At 35.7% G+C, this 18,190-nt stretch overlaps 1 protein-coding gene across 1 annotated transcript in view; it reads left to right on the top strand.

Moving 5' to 3' along the window:
• Rasa1 (RAS p21 protein activator 1) overlaps positions 1-18,190 on the top strand; it is an 83,460-nt gene that overhangs the window by 39,039 nt on the left and 26,231 nt on the right. The window contains exons 6-11 of the mRNA XM_004651636.3: positions 2,342-2,373; positions 6,581-6,633; positions 9,604-9,754; positions 12,964-13,042; positions 14,797-14,917; positions 15,551-15,707. Of these exons, the coding sequence (XP_004651693.2) occupies positions 2,342-2,373; positions 6,581-6,633; positions 9,604-9,754; positions 12,964-13,042; positions 14,797-14,917; positions 15,551-15,707 (593 nt within the window). The remainder of the gene's footprint in view (positions 1-2,341; positions 2,374-6,580; positions 6,634-9,603; positions 9,755-12,963; positions 13,043-14,796; positions 14,918-15,550; positions 15,708-18,190) is intronic.

Below are 18,190 nucleotides of genomic sequence, written 5' to 3'. Positions count from 1 at the left end.
ATAGCTAAAAATTGCAGAGGCTTTTGTGCTTCTTATTCATGTAGATGAGATTATATAATATAAGATAATATAAGATTATATTATATAAGATAATATATAGATGAGATTTTTCAACTAGTAGACCCTCAGGTGGTTGTATTTTTGTTTTTAGATTCTTAATTTTCCCAATATACAGATAGTTTTCAATAACCTTATGTTTCCCATGGTTCTGTTTTGAATGTTCCCTTTGTTTGACTTGCCATCACATAATGCCTTATTTTTTGTGTTAGTACATAGCATAAGTGACCATTTATATTTGTAGATACAAATCAGTATTCTAGTAATATTTGTACTTTAGAAGCAATTCTTTTTTTTCGAGGTAGGGTCTCACTCGGGTCCAGGCTGACCTGGAATTAACTCTGTCATCTCAGGGTGGCCTTGAGCTCATGGCATTCCTCCTACCTCTGCCTCCCGAGTGCTGGGATTAAAGGTATGCGCCACCACGCCCGGCTTAGAAACAATTCTTGATGCCACCGTGATACATTAAGCATTACAGTTTTGGATATTTCCATTGCCTTTCAGATTTGTCTAGGGCATAGAATCTGGTAAATCTGAGTGTTTATCATCTCCAGAGCTCCAGAGTTTTAAAAATAGGCCACAGGGCCAGTCATCTGCTAAGTCTGAGCTTTGCTTGCTCTGAGAAGATGCTGTGGAGAAAACTTTTCTTTGTTACAAATTCTTCATCTGCCTGTTATGGCAACTAAATTTTGATTCACAGAAGGGAAACATACTGAGGAAAGGTAGAAGAGTTAAATAAATGCTATGACACATTCTATACTCATAGTTACATATTTAGTAAAAGAGGTAGTATGTTCACTTATAATTCTTAAAGCAGTGTGGTGTAGTCGAAGAGAGCTTTATTCCATATAGGGAGGAAGTACTTTAACTGTAGAATTGCACTGTCTGTGTTTGTTTTCCTATAATATTCCATAGAGTTTTTGTGAGGATTAATGAAATTTCTCCAGTATCTATAGAAAATTAATAAATATTAGGCCCATGAAAGATAAGGAGACATTACCTAAAAATACTGAAATGAAAAAGTTAACTCATGAGAGAGCAGTTTGATATAGTGGCTGAGAATGAATATAGCTGTTCTGTGAATTAGTCATGAGTACTTCTAAAAGACACAAGCAAGTTTGTTCTTAACATGTGGAGTAAGTTTTCACAATGGCTTTAGTGGAACTTGGTCAATTCCTTGTATATTGAAAAACCATTTGGACATTAGGTTGATAATGAAGATGTTTGGGGTATTTGTTTAGTGCTTGGATTTAAGAAGTGTCCCTCTAAAATTGTTATTAGTGTTTTATAAGCACCTCTGTTCTCTTAATATTCTTTCGGAGAGATTGTATACCTTTCTAGATTGTCTTAGGCTAAATTGTTTCTTCCCATGTTTCCATAGTGCTTCTTGTTTCTATTTATTATATATATAGACCTGCTCTTCCAGAGGGCAGTGACTGTACTATTTGTTATGTACCCTTTCCTTAACATACTGCATTCATTGTAAGCATCATAGGCTCTCATTGAATGTTTGATTTTATTCTGACTACATATTAATGAGTAAAGCAAAATTAAAAGGTGTAAATCTGTATACATAGACCATTCTCTCCTCATTCATTGAAAACTGTCAACTATTAGGAGAAGTACGGTTTAACAGGTCCTCATTGGAAATTATGTGCTCAGCCTATTCTGGTATAAGTTGGTACTGGTGGTAGGTGTTAATAAAGAATGGGATAGAATGTAAGTTAGCCACTACTGTAAAATAAATAGCATTTATGTTAGTGTATAATAAAATCTGGAGTATAGATTTAGGCAAAGGAAAGATGTCTTTGGCATTCAGAGGAAAAGTTGATAGTTACATTGTAGGATTCAAAATGTTTATTGAGGATGTAGCACTTGAGATAGATTTGCCTGAATGGTTTGATTTTCTATAGCCGTACGTCCAAAGGATGTTCTAGTAATAACAGAAATAACAAAAACTAAGCCACATTGGTGACTGATTCCCAAGTGGGTAGTTAAAACTTATGAACCCGAGTAGAGTGGTGAGGTGGCACAGAGCAGTGATTTTACTGTAGTTTGGCTACGTTAATAGTTTATAAAGAAGAAAGGGTCTGAATTGCACTATTGGTGACAAAGAGAGTTGTGGAGAGATACTTGTCAAACAGAAACATCCTTTTTTATGTTAACATACTTAGAAAGAGCTTTGTAGACATGGATGTATTTGAAAATACAATTTTTGTGAATTTTAAATAAAGTAGATTATTAATTACTTATATAAAATACTGGTTTAATATCTTCCCTTTAGGGCCGGGAAGAAGATCCACATGAAGGCAAAATGTGAGTTTATGTTAAATATTACAAGGAAAGAAATGCATATATTGTAAATATACTAATTGGAAAACTGGACAAAATTAAAAGACTTTTAGGACTAGCATATGTGTCATTTACTTTCTTGTTGCTCTGAACAAACACCTGACAAGAAGCAGTGTTAGGATGGAAAAAGTTTATTTTGGCTTACAGTTACAGAGGGTGGGCTCTGCCATAGGAGTGGAGTGGAGTGGAATGGCAGGGCAGGAACCTGGTCATCACACTCTCAGGAAGCACAGGAAGCACACAAAGTAGGAGCAGATGACCAAGGCCTGTCCCCAGAGACACTCTTGCACAGGATTTCATCTGCTAAGAGCTGCACAGTGTTCCTGCGCAGCACCGCCAGCAGGGGTGAGCTCACACACGTGTGTTCTGGGAGACATTGTGCATTTCAGCCACCACAGCAGGGGCGGACTTGTATTTTGGCTCAGAGAGCTGATGTGTGAATGTGTTCTTTATGTAGTGCTCTTTTTATCGTCTTATTAATCACACTATCTTTGGTTTTTGTAGTTGCAGCTTTAATAATTTTTTTTTTTTTTGGTTTAGACGTTACTCCAAGATGATAGTTCTGACAGTTGTCTAGTTTAGAAAAAAAAATCCAGCTGGGCGTGGTGGCGCACGCCTTTAATCCCAGCACTCAGGAGGCAGAGGTAGGAGGATCACCGAGAGTTCAAGGCCATCCTGGGACTACATAGTGAATTCCAGGTCAGCCTGAGCCAGAGTGAGACCCTACCTCGAAACCCCCCCCCCCCCAAAAAAAAGAAAAAAAATCCCTTTAGACTGAATTTTTAATTTGTGTTTCCTTTTTAATTTAAAAAAGTATATCTTTACAAGGAGAGACAGAGAGAATGGGCACTCCAGGGCTCTTGCCATAGCAAACTAAATAAAGATGCATGTCTCACCTTGTCCCTTGTACATCTGGCTTTACATGATTGCTGGGTAATTGATTCCTGGATAGCAGGCTTTGCAAGAAAATGCCTCTAACCTCTGAGCCATAGCCCCATTCCATTTTTAGACTACTTTTATGTTTTCTTTAAAAGAAAAAAGAAAAAAAAAAAAAAAAAGAAACAACCAGGTGTGGCGGTGCACGTCTTTAATTCCAGCACTTGAAGGTAGAGGTAGGAGGATTACTGTGAATTTAAGGCTACCCTGAAACTACATAGTCAATTCCAGGTCAGCCTGGGCAAGAGCACAATTCTTACCTTGAACAACCAGGAAAAAAAAAAATCTGTTCCTTATTAATATACCTACTTGGTTTTATTCAGAAATACTGTTTTAATAGACATAAGTAACTGAAAGAAATGTAATTCTGAACCAGGAAGTAGCATTTAGGATTAAAAGAAAAAAAAAACTACCAATATCATGCATGCATTTGAAGACCTATAGATTTCAGAGTAAAACTATTACTCCTGGCAGTTGATAAGAATGATAAAAGATTTTTATCTTTTGATACCTTGTCAGTACAGTTTTTTTTAACTATCCAGTCAGCATTTATGTGGATACATTGTAGGTTTGACTGAAATGTTTGCTTTTCCTGTTGTCTAACCATTGGAATATACCCACATTAAACTTAATCATTTACAGTTTTCTTACTTAGTTCCTTATCCTTCCATAAGTAGAATATATGCTACATTTTGAGTTCATATTTTTGTATTATTCCACTCAACTACCGAGACTCTACCTAGTTGAGGCTGTTTGATTGACATCTCTCCTACACCCCTGTCAGCAGCAGGAAGTTTTATCAGTATCTGGAACCATATACATAACAAACTATATTGGGGGTGACTGTGTGTAGATTGTGTGTGTGTGTGTGTGTGTGTGTGTGTGTATTCACATTTTTTTCCAAACACAATTGCCTTGATCTTATTTTTACTTGATGATAAGATCTTAAGACGCATAGAACTATTTCCTTCCAACCCTTCCCACCTCTCCACCCTCCACACAAAAACCTAAGCATAGTAGTAAATGACTACTTATATTTGTTCTTTAGTGTTTCAGAAGATTATAGGAAGGATGAAACTAGAAAGCTTGTGTTAGTTGGGATGTGAGTCTGGTACTTTAAAATTCCCCCTTTTTTTTTAATTTTTTATTTATTTATTTGACAGCGACAGACATAGAGAGAAAGACAGATAGAGGGAGAGAGGGGAATGGGCACACCAGGGCCTCCAGCCTCTGCAAACGAACTCCAGACGCGTGCGTCCCCTTGTGCATCTGGCTAACGTGGGACCTGGGGAACCGAGCCTCGAACCGAGGTCCTTAGGCTTCACAGGCAAGCGTTTAGCCGCTAAGCCATTTCTCCAGCCCAATTCCTTTCATTTTTAAGAGGAACTACAAATTTACATTGCATCCTTATTATTTTTATTTATTTTATTTTTTTCTTATTTTAACTAGTATAAGTTTTTTTTTAATGTAGAAATTTTGTCTTAGTACATTTCATCCTCCCATTTTCTTAACTTTACTCTTATGTAGAACTAGCATAAAGTTATACTATCAAGCCTTTTCATTTCTTCCCCAGATCTTTAGTCTCCTCAAACTCTTTCAGCAGGTTGAGTTATCTATCTAAAATACCTTTCAGTGGTTAGAGTGATGGATTAGTGGTTAAGGCACTTGCCTGCAATGCCTAAGAACTCATGCTCAAATCTCCAGGTCCCACATAGCCACACAGTAATGCAAGCCTGCAATGTCACACATGTTCACAAGGGGGTGCACGCATCTGGAGTTAGTTCATAGTAACTGAAGGGTCCCTGCATACCCATTCTCTCTCTCTCTCTCTGTTCCTCTCTGTCTCTCTGAAAAATAAAATAATAAAAAATAAAATAAAATACCTTTCAGATGGTATCAATTTTTAACCTGCAGTACTTCATTGATTTTCCACCACTGTTTCCTTAGCAGAGCCTCAAAAGACCATGTATGACTTGGGCCTTGCATCTCTTATTATGTTTATCTTTTACTATGAATAGTATTACTCTGTAGTTTATAGTTTCAGATATGCCTGCATAATTCTGTTTTTCGTCTGCAGGCTGCTTCCTGGGCCAGGACTACCCTTCAGTCATGTGTGTGCTTTTGTGTGTGTGTGCGTGTGTATGTATGTAAATCAGTAAATTTCAGATCAGTGAGTCTTCTTCATTTTATGCACACTAGGGAGTTGGTGCCATTCTCTTACTCCCAAAATGCCCTGAGCACTTATCTTTCTTTTTCTTTTCTCCTTTTTTCCCCTTAGTTTTTCAAGGTAGGGTTTTACTCCATCCCACGCTAATCTGGAATTCACAATGTAATTTCATGATGGCCTCAAACTCACAGCAATCCTCCTACCTCTGGTGGGATTAAAGGTGTGCATCACCAGGCCTGGCTACCTGAGCCCTTAGCTTATCACAGAACTTACATTATCTGCACTGTTCTTACAGTTATTCACATATCATATGCGGAGTTTACCACATGCTGTCAGAACATTCATTTTGATGGGTGGGAGATATGGCTTTGTGATTAAAATTGCTTGCTATGTAAGTCTGGTGACTTGAGACTCTCAGAACTCTATTAAAGTCAAATCCAGTAGTACATGTGTCTGCAGTTGAAGCTCCCCACAGCAACATGGGAGATGAAGACAGGAGAACCCCCAAACTACAGGCCAGCTAGCATGCATATGTTGAACAGCAAGAAACCTTGCCTCAGACGAGGAAGGAAGCGAGGGCCAGCACCAGAGCTGTCCTATCCCTTCTCATGAGCACCTTGGCAGGCGTGTGCCCACAGACACGCACATGCACACTGGAGTACATTTAAGAAGCTTCATTTTGAGAGGAATAGATGAAAAATTAATTTTAGGAGGTCAGTTCTAGACTGAGCTCTACCTGTGCTATTCCCTTCTTCCCCTCTAAGCCCCCCCCCCCGAGAGTTATTAAATGAGCACATAATAGTGTCAGTACTAAACCTATTGCTTCTCATATATTGGAAATTAATATGGAAGGTGTAGTTTATATCTGATGGTCCCTTATTTTATATTTTGTTGAATTTATGCATAGTAAGTTTGTAAAATGTAAAAAATGAAACTGGAATTAAATAATTTTGAGTAGTTGCATTGGTTTCATTTGTTGGTTTAAATTCACAGCAATGTGGGTTTATTGTTGATCATGTTGTAAACTTTGGTTTTAAATTCACATATGTAATTTGTTTTTTTTCCAAGATGGTTCCATGGGAAGATTTCCAAACAAGAAGCTTATAATTTATTAATGACAGGTACTGTCATATTCTTTAGTGTCTTTATTAAAAACAAATAAAAACAACAGCCACTGCATACTATAGTCTCCTTTAGATGAATGTCCATACATGTTATGATTTCTTTCCCAGTGTTAGAAATAGTCTGATGCATGAGACATACAGGTGTCATAGCATTCTGTGAAGTGTGTTCTTGTTCTCCACCCATCCTCTGTATCCGTTACCTTCCATTTGTGTTACACCTTATGAACTTTTAGAAGCTTTCTCTATGTGTTTTTTTCTACACATACATACAAAGGCAAACATGCATCATACTTTTTTTTCTAATATTATAATGTATATTGGGAAACTTTTCCATTCTCAGCAAACATAAATTTTTATCCTTTTTAATAACCATAAACTGTCAATCCAAAAAATATCATAATTTACCAGGCACTATTCAAGGGACATTATATTGTTACCATTCTTTTGCTATTAATCCACAGAATACAGACATTCTTTTATTTATATGAACACATTTGTAGAATTATATAACTGAGCCTTATTTACTAATTTTAACATTCTTTTTTGATTTTCATAGGTAAATTTTAACAATTTTTTGATTTTCATAGGTAAATACAAAATAAAATTTTACTTGTATTGTTGGTTTATTACTTAAAAGCCATACAAAATGTTCAAAAAAATACTAGAAGTCATCGTATCTGTGTTTATTGATATTAAATATTCACGGCCAGATTAGCTATTTTACTATCAAGTCACTAAATTTATACATTTTACTATATTTATACATTTTAGTTCCTGTGAAATTGGTAGTTTCTCTGTTAAGGTAAATTATATACTGAATTACTTAATTTTTAAACATATGGTCTTAATTGTTTTTAAATACTTGTGTATTAAATGAATGCATCTTTTAAAGGATTTGAGTATTTAATATATTAACCTACACTAGGTAGGTTGAAAAAATAAATTGAAAACATGATAATGTTAAATGGAAGAAATAGAAATGCAAGTTTTAAACCAGAATGGAATACCATCAGCTTTTAAGGTGTGATCAAAAGTGCTTGTTGTAGGGCTGAAGGGATGGCTTAGTGGTTAAGGCGTTTGCCTGCAAAGCCAAAGACCAAGGTTCGATTCCCCAGGACCCACATTAGCCAAATGTACAAGGGGGCGTATGTGTCTGGAGTTTGTTTTTAATGGCTGGAGGTCTTGGTGTGCCTATTCTCTCTCTCTCCTCCTGTTTCTCTGTCAAATAAATAAGAATAAAAATATTTTAAAAATATTTTTTAAAAATTGCTTGTTGTAATGCATTTATGATATGCTTGTATTTAGAACTTGACTACAGCTCTCATTCTTTGTTTTTGAGGTGTGTAAACACAAAAAAGGACCTTTTCACATTGGTTTATATTTCTAGTTGGTCATTTGCTCTCTTAAGGGTTTGGTGGAAGTTTTTTTCCTGAAAACTACAAACCTACTTGCATGTCCAAATTTACCTCTAATTCCTGTCATACATTGTTGAAGAAACACAAGGGCGTGTCCTGGATTCCTGTCACCTAGAAGTTGTTGCATCAGCTTAGAAGCATTTTCATTATATAGTTAGCTTGTATAACTTTTTGGTTTTTCAAGGTAGGGTTTCACTGTGGCCCAGGCTGACCTGGAATTCACCTTGTAGTCTCAAGCTGGCCTCAAATTCACAGCGATCCTCCTACTTCTGCCTTCTGAGTGCTGGGGTTAAAGACGTGTGCCACCACGCGCAACTTGTCTAACTTTTTTAAACTTAATATATTAAGACTTGAAGATTTGTTTTCCTAAAATAGTCAAGTCCAGTCTTTTCTATCATCAGTACTTAAACACAGAAAAAGCAAAATACCTTATTACTAAGAGTGATTGCTAATTTCAGATGTCAGTTAGTCTTTTCTAACATTAATTTTAAAAGTGATAATTTTACACTAATATCTTTTGTAGGATCATACGTTTTGAATAAAATGTTGTTACTTTCATAATGTGCTTAAAACTTTATGCTTAAATATATATATGCTTTTAAGGTTCTAGTATTTTACTACTATCATTACTTTTATTTAATTTTTTAAATTTTTATTTATTTATTTGAGAGTGACTGAGAGAGAAAGAGGCAGATATAGAAAGAATGGGTGTGCTAGGGTTTCCAGCCACTGCAAACAAACTCTAGATGCGTGCGCCTCCTTGTGCATCTGGCTAACGTGGGTCCTGGGGAATTGAGCCTCAAATAGGGGTCCTTAGGCTTCACAGGCAAGTGCTTAAGTGCTAAGCTATCTCTCCAGCCCCAATCATTACTTTTAAATCACTAAATATCCTTCACTGAATTAATTGGTGAAATGTATTTTTTAAATAATTTATTAGTTTTCTAGTCAGCAAATACAGGCAGTTTGGTACCATTATTAGGCTCATCCGTGACCTACCCCCTCCCCATTGGCCCCTCCTTGTTTATGTATATGGGTCATGCATTGTGGAGTTAGCCCACAGTTATTGGTATGATAAATGACTGCATATCGTGACCCAACATGTGGCTCTGACATTCTTGAAAGATTTATGCGATCTGAAGAGAAACCAGACTATGTAAAATGTATTTTTAAGAACAGTGAGTTTTTTTTTTTTAATCTTTTGAGGATTAAGGGGGTTTATAAACAGTATAATTTATCATGGTCCCTGACTGTGATAATTAATTTTTTCTATGTTATGTCAGTATAGACATTTTTGCTATAAAATTTCTGTTCTGTTCTATATTTTTATGAAGTAAACTACTCACACCTGGGATGTAGTATTTCAGCAGCATGAGTAGATTTATGATTCATAAATCAGGAAATATGAAAAATCTTACTTTAAACAAGAGTTCATGATGAAAGTTTACCTGTGATTATGACATTGAATACTGTGATTTGATTATTATAGTACTTAACATGTTTTCTTTTTGATCTAATAATTAGAGAATAAAACTAATAGCTTAATTTTTTACAGTTGGCCAAGTCTGCAGTTTTCTTGTGAGGCCCTCAGATAATACTCCTGGTGATTATTCTCTTTATTTTCGGACCAATGAAAATATTCAACGATTTAAAATATGTCCAACACCAAACAATCAGTTTATGATGGGAGGCCGATACTATAACAGGTAAATCTTGAGAAATTTTAAGCTGTCTTTTATTTTGGTCAAAATATTCAGTTTATTCAGCATATAATGCTACCAGACTTGGTATTTCCAAATCTTCTTGTTTTCTAAAATAATGTAAAAGTGATAATCATGTCCAGTAAATCTTTGTAGACACTGCCAAACATAAATATTCATAACCTATTAAATTTTTAAACATTCTGTCAAGAGTTACCTCTGTTTTTTTAATAAATAAAATATAATTGGATTTTTCTCAACTTGATTTTTTAAGTTTTTTATTTATTTAATTTTTATTAATATTTTCCATGATTATAAAAAATATCCCATGGTAATACCCTCCCTTCCCCCTCAACTTGATATTTTTATGTGTTGTGATTTATTTCTACTTCTCACTTTCAAAGTAAATTTAGCTTATCCTAAAACTGACAGTTAATTTCATTTACCTGATTAGGAAAGCAAAATAATATAGGAAACTGTAGGACAGAATGGCTGTTTTTTGATTTTTTTTTTTTTTTCTGTAGAAGATAAAGTAGCCTTTAGATTGATGAATTAAAAACGTTACTCAAACTATATAAATTTTTTTTTCTTTTTTTTAAATTTTTATTAACATCTTCCATGATTATAAAATATATCCCATGGTAATTCCCTCCCTCCCCACCCCCACACTTCAAACTATATAAATTTGAGTCAGTACTATATTGCTCTTTGTTTTAGATCGGCATAATTTGTCGTAAAACACTGGCGTTCACCTGGTAATATCTCAGTACTACTGTAGCACTCTCCATCCCACTTAAAATGCCCTCAACTCTGCTCAGTTGTGAAGGGTATAAAATCCAACAACTGGTTTATTTAGAAATAAAAACCAGGTTTTCTGTTGACTGCCAGAAGGTCAGTGTCAATTATCAAACAGTGAATGGAAGATGTAAATCTGGACAGTGGGACTTCTTGCACATCTCATATTTAGCTCCTTACTGAAAACCCAGCTTGGTGTAGCCTGTCATTAATTTGTTTTTCCCATCGTCAAATATTCTGGAGACCTGAATATATAAAATTATAAATTACAAACATATTTCTAACTGAATTAAGTATTCAAATTGGGATTCTTTTAAAGATGAAAACTACATACATTTCTTTGGAGACTGTTTTGACTTAAACTTCTTTAGCATAGGCTCTACAGTGATGACAGATTTTCTTCGACACTAGAGGCTCTCAGTGAAATGTGTAAAGGCAGTCTTGGTTGCTGAAGGCTGTAATAGAATAGGAAGGAAAAAGATTTGAAAGATACTTATTTCTAAATTTTGCCAAATTATCAGAGTGCTTATATTTGAAGAGTTAAAAATAAAATAAGTGTATTATAACTTCATGGTCTTGATTATTTTCCCAGATCTTTAACTTTTAGATACTTTATTCCATATGGCTATATTAATCTTTAAAAGTTCTGATGTTTTAATCTTTATTTTAAAATTATATGACTGGGCTGGAGGGATGGCTTAGTGGTTAAGGCACTTGCCTGCAAAGCCAAAGAACCCAGGTTCAATTCCGAGGACCCACTTAAGCTAGGTGCACAAGGGGGCACATGCTTATGGAGTTTGTTTGAAGTGGCTGAAAGCCCTGGTGTGTCCATTCTCTCTGTCTGCCTCTTTCTCTTTCTCATTATCTCTCTTTCTCTCTCAAAAATAAATAAAACTGTATGACTGATAATATGTAAAATTTCAGGATATATATATATATATATATATATATATGTATGTATATATATGAAATATATGTTCCATTTCATCATTATTATCTTTAGTATTTTCTAGGAAGTAATCCCTAGGAAGACCCGTTTGTGATTATTATTCATTGTTTAGATATGAATATGTAAGCTAAGATGATTCAATTCATCTAAAGCAGAAAAACTGTTATTATTTCCCCATTAGTCTTTGGTTTGTCTCATTAAGGAACTGTTTAGATATCACTTTGACATCCTGTATTCACAGTTTTAGAAAAGTAGTTCAAGACTTTAACAGCAAGTTGACAGGACTAGGAAGGTGACTCGACAGTTACAGGGCATTGGATTGCAAAGTCTGATGGTCTGGGTTCGATTCCCCAGTGCCCGTGTAAAGCTAGATTCACAGATTGGCACATGAATCAGGAGTTTGTTTGCAGTGGCAGGATGCACTGGTGTGCCCAATCTCTGTCTCTCATCCTCTCTCTCTCTCTCATAAGTAAATAAAATTATATATATACACATATGTACTTTGTCCAGATCTTGTGCATATACATTAAAGGAAAAAATACCATTTCTGTGTTATCAGTGCTCAAATTTGTGACAAGATGGTATACAAACTGATAAATTGCAGAGAAATACAAGGATGTGTGGGGATCATCAAGAGGTTATAATTCACATAGGGTGAGATGGAAAACACAGAAATATTAACACTTGTTAATAATTATCATTAGTACTTACTAATCTGTAGTTCAGTTTATGTTACATATACATATACATAGCATCCTTAGAAATTCATATTTCACAAGTTAAGTTTATACTAAACATGCTGTAGTGTTTTAGCTGCCATTTTGTCTTACTTCATGGCTGGTTCCCAAAGTGTCTGTAGTTTTCACTGGTTGTCTCTTTGGACTGTTTCCTTTTTCCTTTTTCTGTGTAGCATGTGGGTATTTGTGGGTGCATCTGGAGTTGACCCTGGATATCTTCCTTGATTTTCTGTTTTTTACTGAGTCAGATGCTCTCACTTGAGTTCAGTGCTCACTGACTTCAGCTAGTCTAGTTAGCCAGCTTGCCCTGGAAATTCCATCTCCACTTTGAACACGCTGGGCTTACAGGTGGCCGCCATACCTAATTGGCATTTTCATGGGCACTGGGTTGGGGTCCAAACTCTAGTCCTCATACCTGGACAACAAAGACTTCACTCCCTGTGTCCCCATGTCTAGTAAGTATGCTGTTGTTGACTTGGCTGCCTACTGGATATTTATGAGGAATGAGAATCTGATTTTTGTATTATGGCATGTAAACCTTTATTGGACTTATTCTTTTTTTGGAAAATAATGTTACTATTACAATTTATTTTGTGATTATATTTAAGTTATATAATTTCAAAAAGGGCTTGTGAATATTGCTAATTTTTTTATTAGGGTTTTCTCATACTTTAGTAGATTTATGTTTTATGTGTGATGATTTATGTCAGTGTTAATTATTTTTATTTTTACAGTATTGGGGACATCATAGAGCACTATCGAAAAGAACAGATTGTTGAAGGGTATTATCTTAAGGAACCTGTACCTCTGCAGGTTAGTGTTATTTTACCTTTTGTAATAATTAACATCTTTTAAAATGTATTTTTGTGATATGGTTATATAATCACTGATGCAATTTAAATTAGATAAAATTTAATTTAAAAATTTCTTCTAAAAAAATTAAAATCTTTTAAATTTACAGCTCAATGAATACTAATAAAAGGGCAACAAAAATGGCCTTTTCAAATTTTTCCAGAAGAGTCTGCAATACTTACTTAGTAGAACATTGTAAAAACCTAAGGGTGATGCAATACAGTTGAGAGAGAGAGAGAGAGAGAGAGAGAGAGAGAGAGAGTGTGTGTGTGTGTGTGTGGTGTGTGTGGTGTGTGTGTGTGTGTCTATCTAATCATTCATTGTTTTCCAGAGATTGGCAAAACTTCTGTAGACAACCAAACGATAACCATTTTAGGGTTTGTGGCCAATCTGTCTTCATATTAGACTCTGTAGTTGAAAACCACTGCAGACATTATGTAATGAACATGCTTGTAATCTACTAAAACTTCATTTACAAGCAACAGGGGGGTGAGCTAGGGCACTTGCCTCCCACATGAAGGATCCTGCATTCTCTCCAGCATTACCAGTCAATTCAGTCAGTTAAACAAGGTGATAGGATTAATTTAGCATGTATGCTACATATTTTGACATTTCTGTTCTAGGCAATTTGTCCTCTGATTTTAACATTTTAGTCAATTGGACATAATTGAGTACTAATGACATAAAGTATCTCAACCAGAGCAGAAAGATGACCATGAAAATTCTGTGATTTCTCAGATTCACAAAATAATTGTATAGACCTAATATGGCTAAACTTCATAAAATATTAATTTTAAAAGTAGAAGACCTATTATACAAAGAAACTAGAAGACTATAATTGAAGATTAACTTCCCTTGAGAAGTTCATGATTTCTTTGTATTGTCTTATATACTTTATAACAATTCTTTCTGTTACTTGGATTCTTAAGCTAATATCAGGTGTGCTATTATGTTACACTCATTCATAAAAAATCACAGTGTTGTGCAAAATTAAGTAATAAAACCCCAGGGTTTCTGGGAAAAGAGGAGTTTAGAAGTATTAACACTTCATCAATGCAAAAAATATATATTTTAAAAAGGGACCTAATAAAAATGTAGTGTAGTTTTAAATATACTACGTATGTGAAGTTTTCTTGTGAAAGTGTCCATCAGAAGTATTGAAGCAGGAGAAAGTTGTAAAGTGGTCAAAGGAAGAAATATTTTAAATCATATGGATAATAAATACCAGATCTGGATGAATAGGTACAATCTATCACACACTTACAAAACTGAGAAAACTGTTAGGTATGAGAGGCCTATAAATTCCCATGAGTCTTACTTCAGCTCCCTGGACCTTTCTATGTGGACATTAGTGTTACTCAAAGATATAGTATATAAGCAAATGTGAGTTCTTCCTAATTTCAGTTATAAGGGGATAAACTATTTTCAAAACAACATCATTTACTGTAAAGTATAACAAAACTGGCTTTGAAAACAGTTCCTTAGTTGTTTGTGAGATGTACTCATGAGAAATGCATACCATTTCTCCTTTGTGAGAAGCCTTTGCAGAAAAGTTGTGGCTGTTCTTGAATGAGAATTTCTTTGGAAGGCCTTTATATATATCTGCATTTTAATACTGCCAACATTTTCTCATATTTTAAATTTGTGATTTGTATATTTTTGCTTTACTTTCATCAAAAATTTACAAAACAATTTTAATATATTTAAAAATTTAGGATCAAGAACAAGTACTCAATGATACTGTGGATGGCAAGGAAATCTATAATACAATTCGCCGTAAAACAAAGGATGCCTTTTATAAAAATATTGTTAAGAAAGGTTACCTTCTGAAGAAGGGTAAGTGAACTTGAGAGTAAGGTTTCAGCTTAGGCCTTTACTCCTTGGATAGAAGCGTTGTTAATACCAGGCATAAAGCTGATATCTCATAAGCTATTTATTTGTAGCTTACTTGTTCAGATAGGTCTAATAAGTCCACATTTTTCATCAGGGTTTTAGAAAACATCCTTATATTTTTCCAAGTATGTGCTTAGGTTGTTAGGTTACTTCAGCGCCTTAGGACTTTTGACTGTTCTCCCTATATTTCTCAGAGTAATTCCTTGCGACACTTGGACTCATGGTCTTGATGTTTTCATTTTGTATATTTACCTCAGTTTGGCATGAACATGTTGAGGAAATGGGTATTTGTGGTGCTTAATGGAAAAGAATTTCTCCAAAACAATAATTTGGAAAATTTCCTCATAATGAAATCTCTGAAGACATATACCTATTTCATTAATTCTGTGATTCATGGAAACAAGCAATAATACAAAAGACTTTTTTTTTTTTTTCTGTAGAAACATTGCTATATTGTTTTAAGTTTGGAATAAAAATCTAGGTACATTTAGCTTTTATTTTAAGCAGCAATATATTTTTACCTTAAAATATGATTTCATAGTTCATTGTTTGCTAAATTTTTTTTTCCCCCCACAGGCAAAGGAAAACGTTGGAAAAATTTGTATTTTATCTTAGAGGGCAGTGATGCCCAACTTATTTATTTTGAAAGTGAAAAACGAGCTACAAAACCAAAAGGATTAATAGATCTCAGTGTATGTTCTGTCTATGTTGTTCATGATAGTCTCTTTGGCAGGTAAGAGATTTTTTTCTTAAAACATTTGTTTTTATTAGTAAAACTAGATGCTTTTAGATAATTTTGTAGCAAAGTCAATTTTAAGAGCATAAAATCATTTAAAATGACCACACTTAACATTTTGGGGTCATTTTTGTTCTCCTTACTTTAGACTAGCCTGTGTGTAAAACTGTACTCTACTCATTAACTGAAATTTTTGCAGTGATGCGTCTTATAGAACTTTTATCTTGATTTGGATATGTTTTCTTCTACTTCTAGAAGTCCTTAGAGTGACTTAATTTGATTATTCTCATGTTCCCTGCCTTTAACACATTCTCTGTAAATTCAGTACATCTCATAGTATCAGGTACATTGAATTATATTAACTCTTATATATATTTCCAACCAGTGGCTAAAAACAGTTGTAATATAAAAAAAAATTCAGTGGAAACATAGTATTTCAGATTTGGAATTAATTTTTTTGTCTTAGGCATGTGTGTATTATGTGCATGTACAAGTGTGTGTGTGTGTGTGTGTGTGTGTGTGTGTGTGTGTGTACATGTGGAGGGCAGAGGTCGATGTTAAATATTTTTCAATTGTTCCACCTTACTTATTGAAATAGATCTCTTACTAAATAAAGAGCTTGTTGATTTAGCTAGTCTAATCTAGCCACTTTTCCCTGGGAACCTTCTTGTTCCTCCTGAGTGCTGGGATTATAGACACATACCTGACATTTATGTTGGTGCTGGGGATCTGAACTCAGGCCCTCATGCTTTTCTAATATTCCATACAAGGAACTGTTCCAAAATAAAAACAGGTAAGTCAGAGTTAAAGACACTCCTACCTCACCATAAGAAAGACTAGGAGGTAGAGCAAGCAAGGAGCTCCAGCGATGGTCTCTTGGGAGTGTCAGTGTTGACAGCTGTTCATGCACAGAAGTACCTTCACAATGCCTAAGGAAACCAGATCAATGGACATAAAATGTTTGATTTTTGTAAAATCTACAAGATTCACAAGAGAAGGGAGTTACTCATGTACTCCTCTCCTAGCCTCAAGCATGGAGAGTAATTTGTCCTACTTGTGGAAGGAGGGAAAATTAAATGTAGGTCCTTGACATAGGAACCAGTACCAGACCCACCACAGTGAAACTTAGTACTAGTCAGATCTTTGCTGCCTCCTCCTCACATGCCATTCCACTGACTAATTCAGCATCAAGTGGAGATTCTAGACCTCAGTGGCATCGGCACATGTGCTACCACTAATTTCACTGTGGTCCTGCAATCCATGCTGAGTCTGCAGAAGTCCTTCAGGCCATGCATATGAGATGCCATGAGCATTGGTCTTAACAGTCAAGTGGCTATTGCCACTAGCTCTCTCCCAAGTTCAAGCAACCTAGAATAAAGGACATAGAACACTCAGAGTTAGGACAATTTAAGCACAAATCTTTATCATGGAAGTCATTGCTACCATTCTGAAATCTTAATGCCAGGTGGCATCCAGTGATCATTGTTCCCAGGCCAGTAAGCATAGATGGATCCTCTGAGACCAGCTGGTGCATTAGACAGACATTGTAACCCTCACAGGGTAGATACATATGCTGGCCTGAATCCCCTTCCGTTTTATCCACTGGTCCTAGATTGTGAAAAGGCAGTAGGCAAACCATAGTCATATGGCATTTATCTGGTCTTGAGGTGTGGGCCTCTAGCAGCTATGGTGACCCCTTAGCAGAACATGGAAAGAATAGTTATATGGGAGGAAGTTGAGAGAGAGAGGAACATATGCTCTTCAGAGCCCAGAGGTAGCTCCTCTGCAGTGATTGCTGGGTCGAATCCATGTTACCTGAACACAGGTCAGTGACAAAGCATCTATGTGTGCTTGAGCTGCCAAGGCTGGCCCTTGTGGAGGCAGCATGAGCCAGTACTTCCCTTATCCTTCCCACCCTCCACCTGACCCTTAAGTCACCATGAAGAAGCCACACAGCTAAGGATTTGGAGCATTCTTGAGGATAGGGCACCATCTTGTGCTGAAATAGCAGCAGTGACCACAGGATCAGAGATGTAATAAATAGACTGCATAGAATTGGAGAGTCTGGCCCAAACAAATCCAGAGTATAGACACTGGAATAAACACTAATCCTTCAAGGTGTTCATACTGTTGTATGTTAGCAAGTATCAGAAACTATCAGGGGTGATGGGCATGGTGGCGCACACCTTTCATCCCAGCACTTGCGAGGTAGAGGTAGGAGGATCACCGTGAGTCCAAGGCCAGCCTGAGACTTCATAGTGAATTCCAGGTCAGTCTGGGCTAAAGCAGGAACCTACCTCAATGGGAAACACAGACAAACAAACAAGTTCTGGGGACTAAGGGCCTGGGAGATGTCTCATCAAGTAACAAGTTCTTAACCCACAAGCATGAGGGCCTGTGAAGATACTCATTCTGCGTCTGATTCTCTAGCCCCACATAAACAGCCAGGCTGGGCCATGCATCTATAGCCAGTCCTGTGC

This window comes from Jaculus jaculus, chromosome 14 (assembly GCF_020740685.1).
Source record: "Jaculus jaculus isolate mJacJac1 chromosome 14, mJacJac1.mat.Y.cur, whole genome shotgun sequence".
In the NCBI taxonomy this organism is placed as follows: Eukaryota; Metazoa; Chordata; class Mammalia; order Rodentia; family Dipodidae; genus Jaculus; species Jaculus jaculus.
Note: the sequence above shows the minus strand (reverse complement) of the source record. Positions and strands in the feature narration are given on the sequence as shown.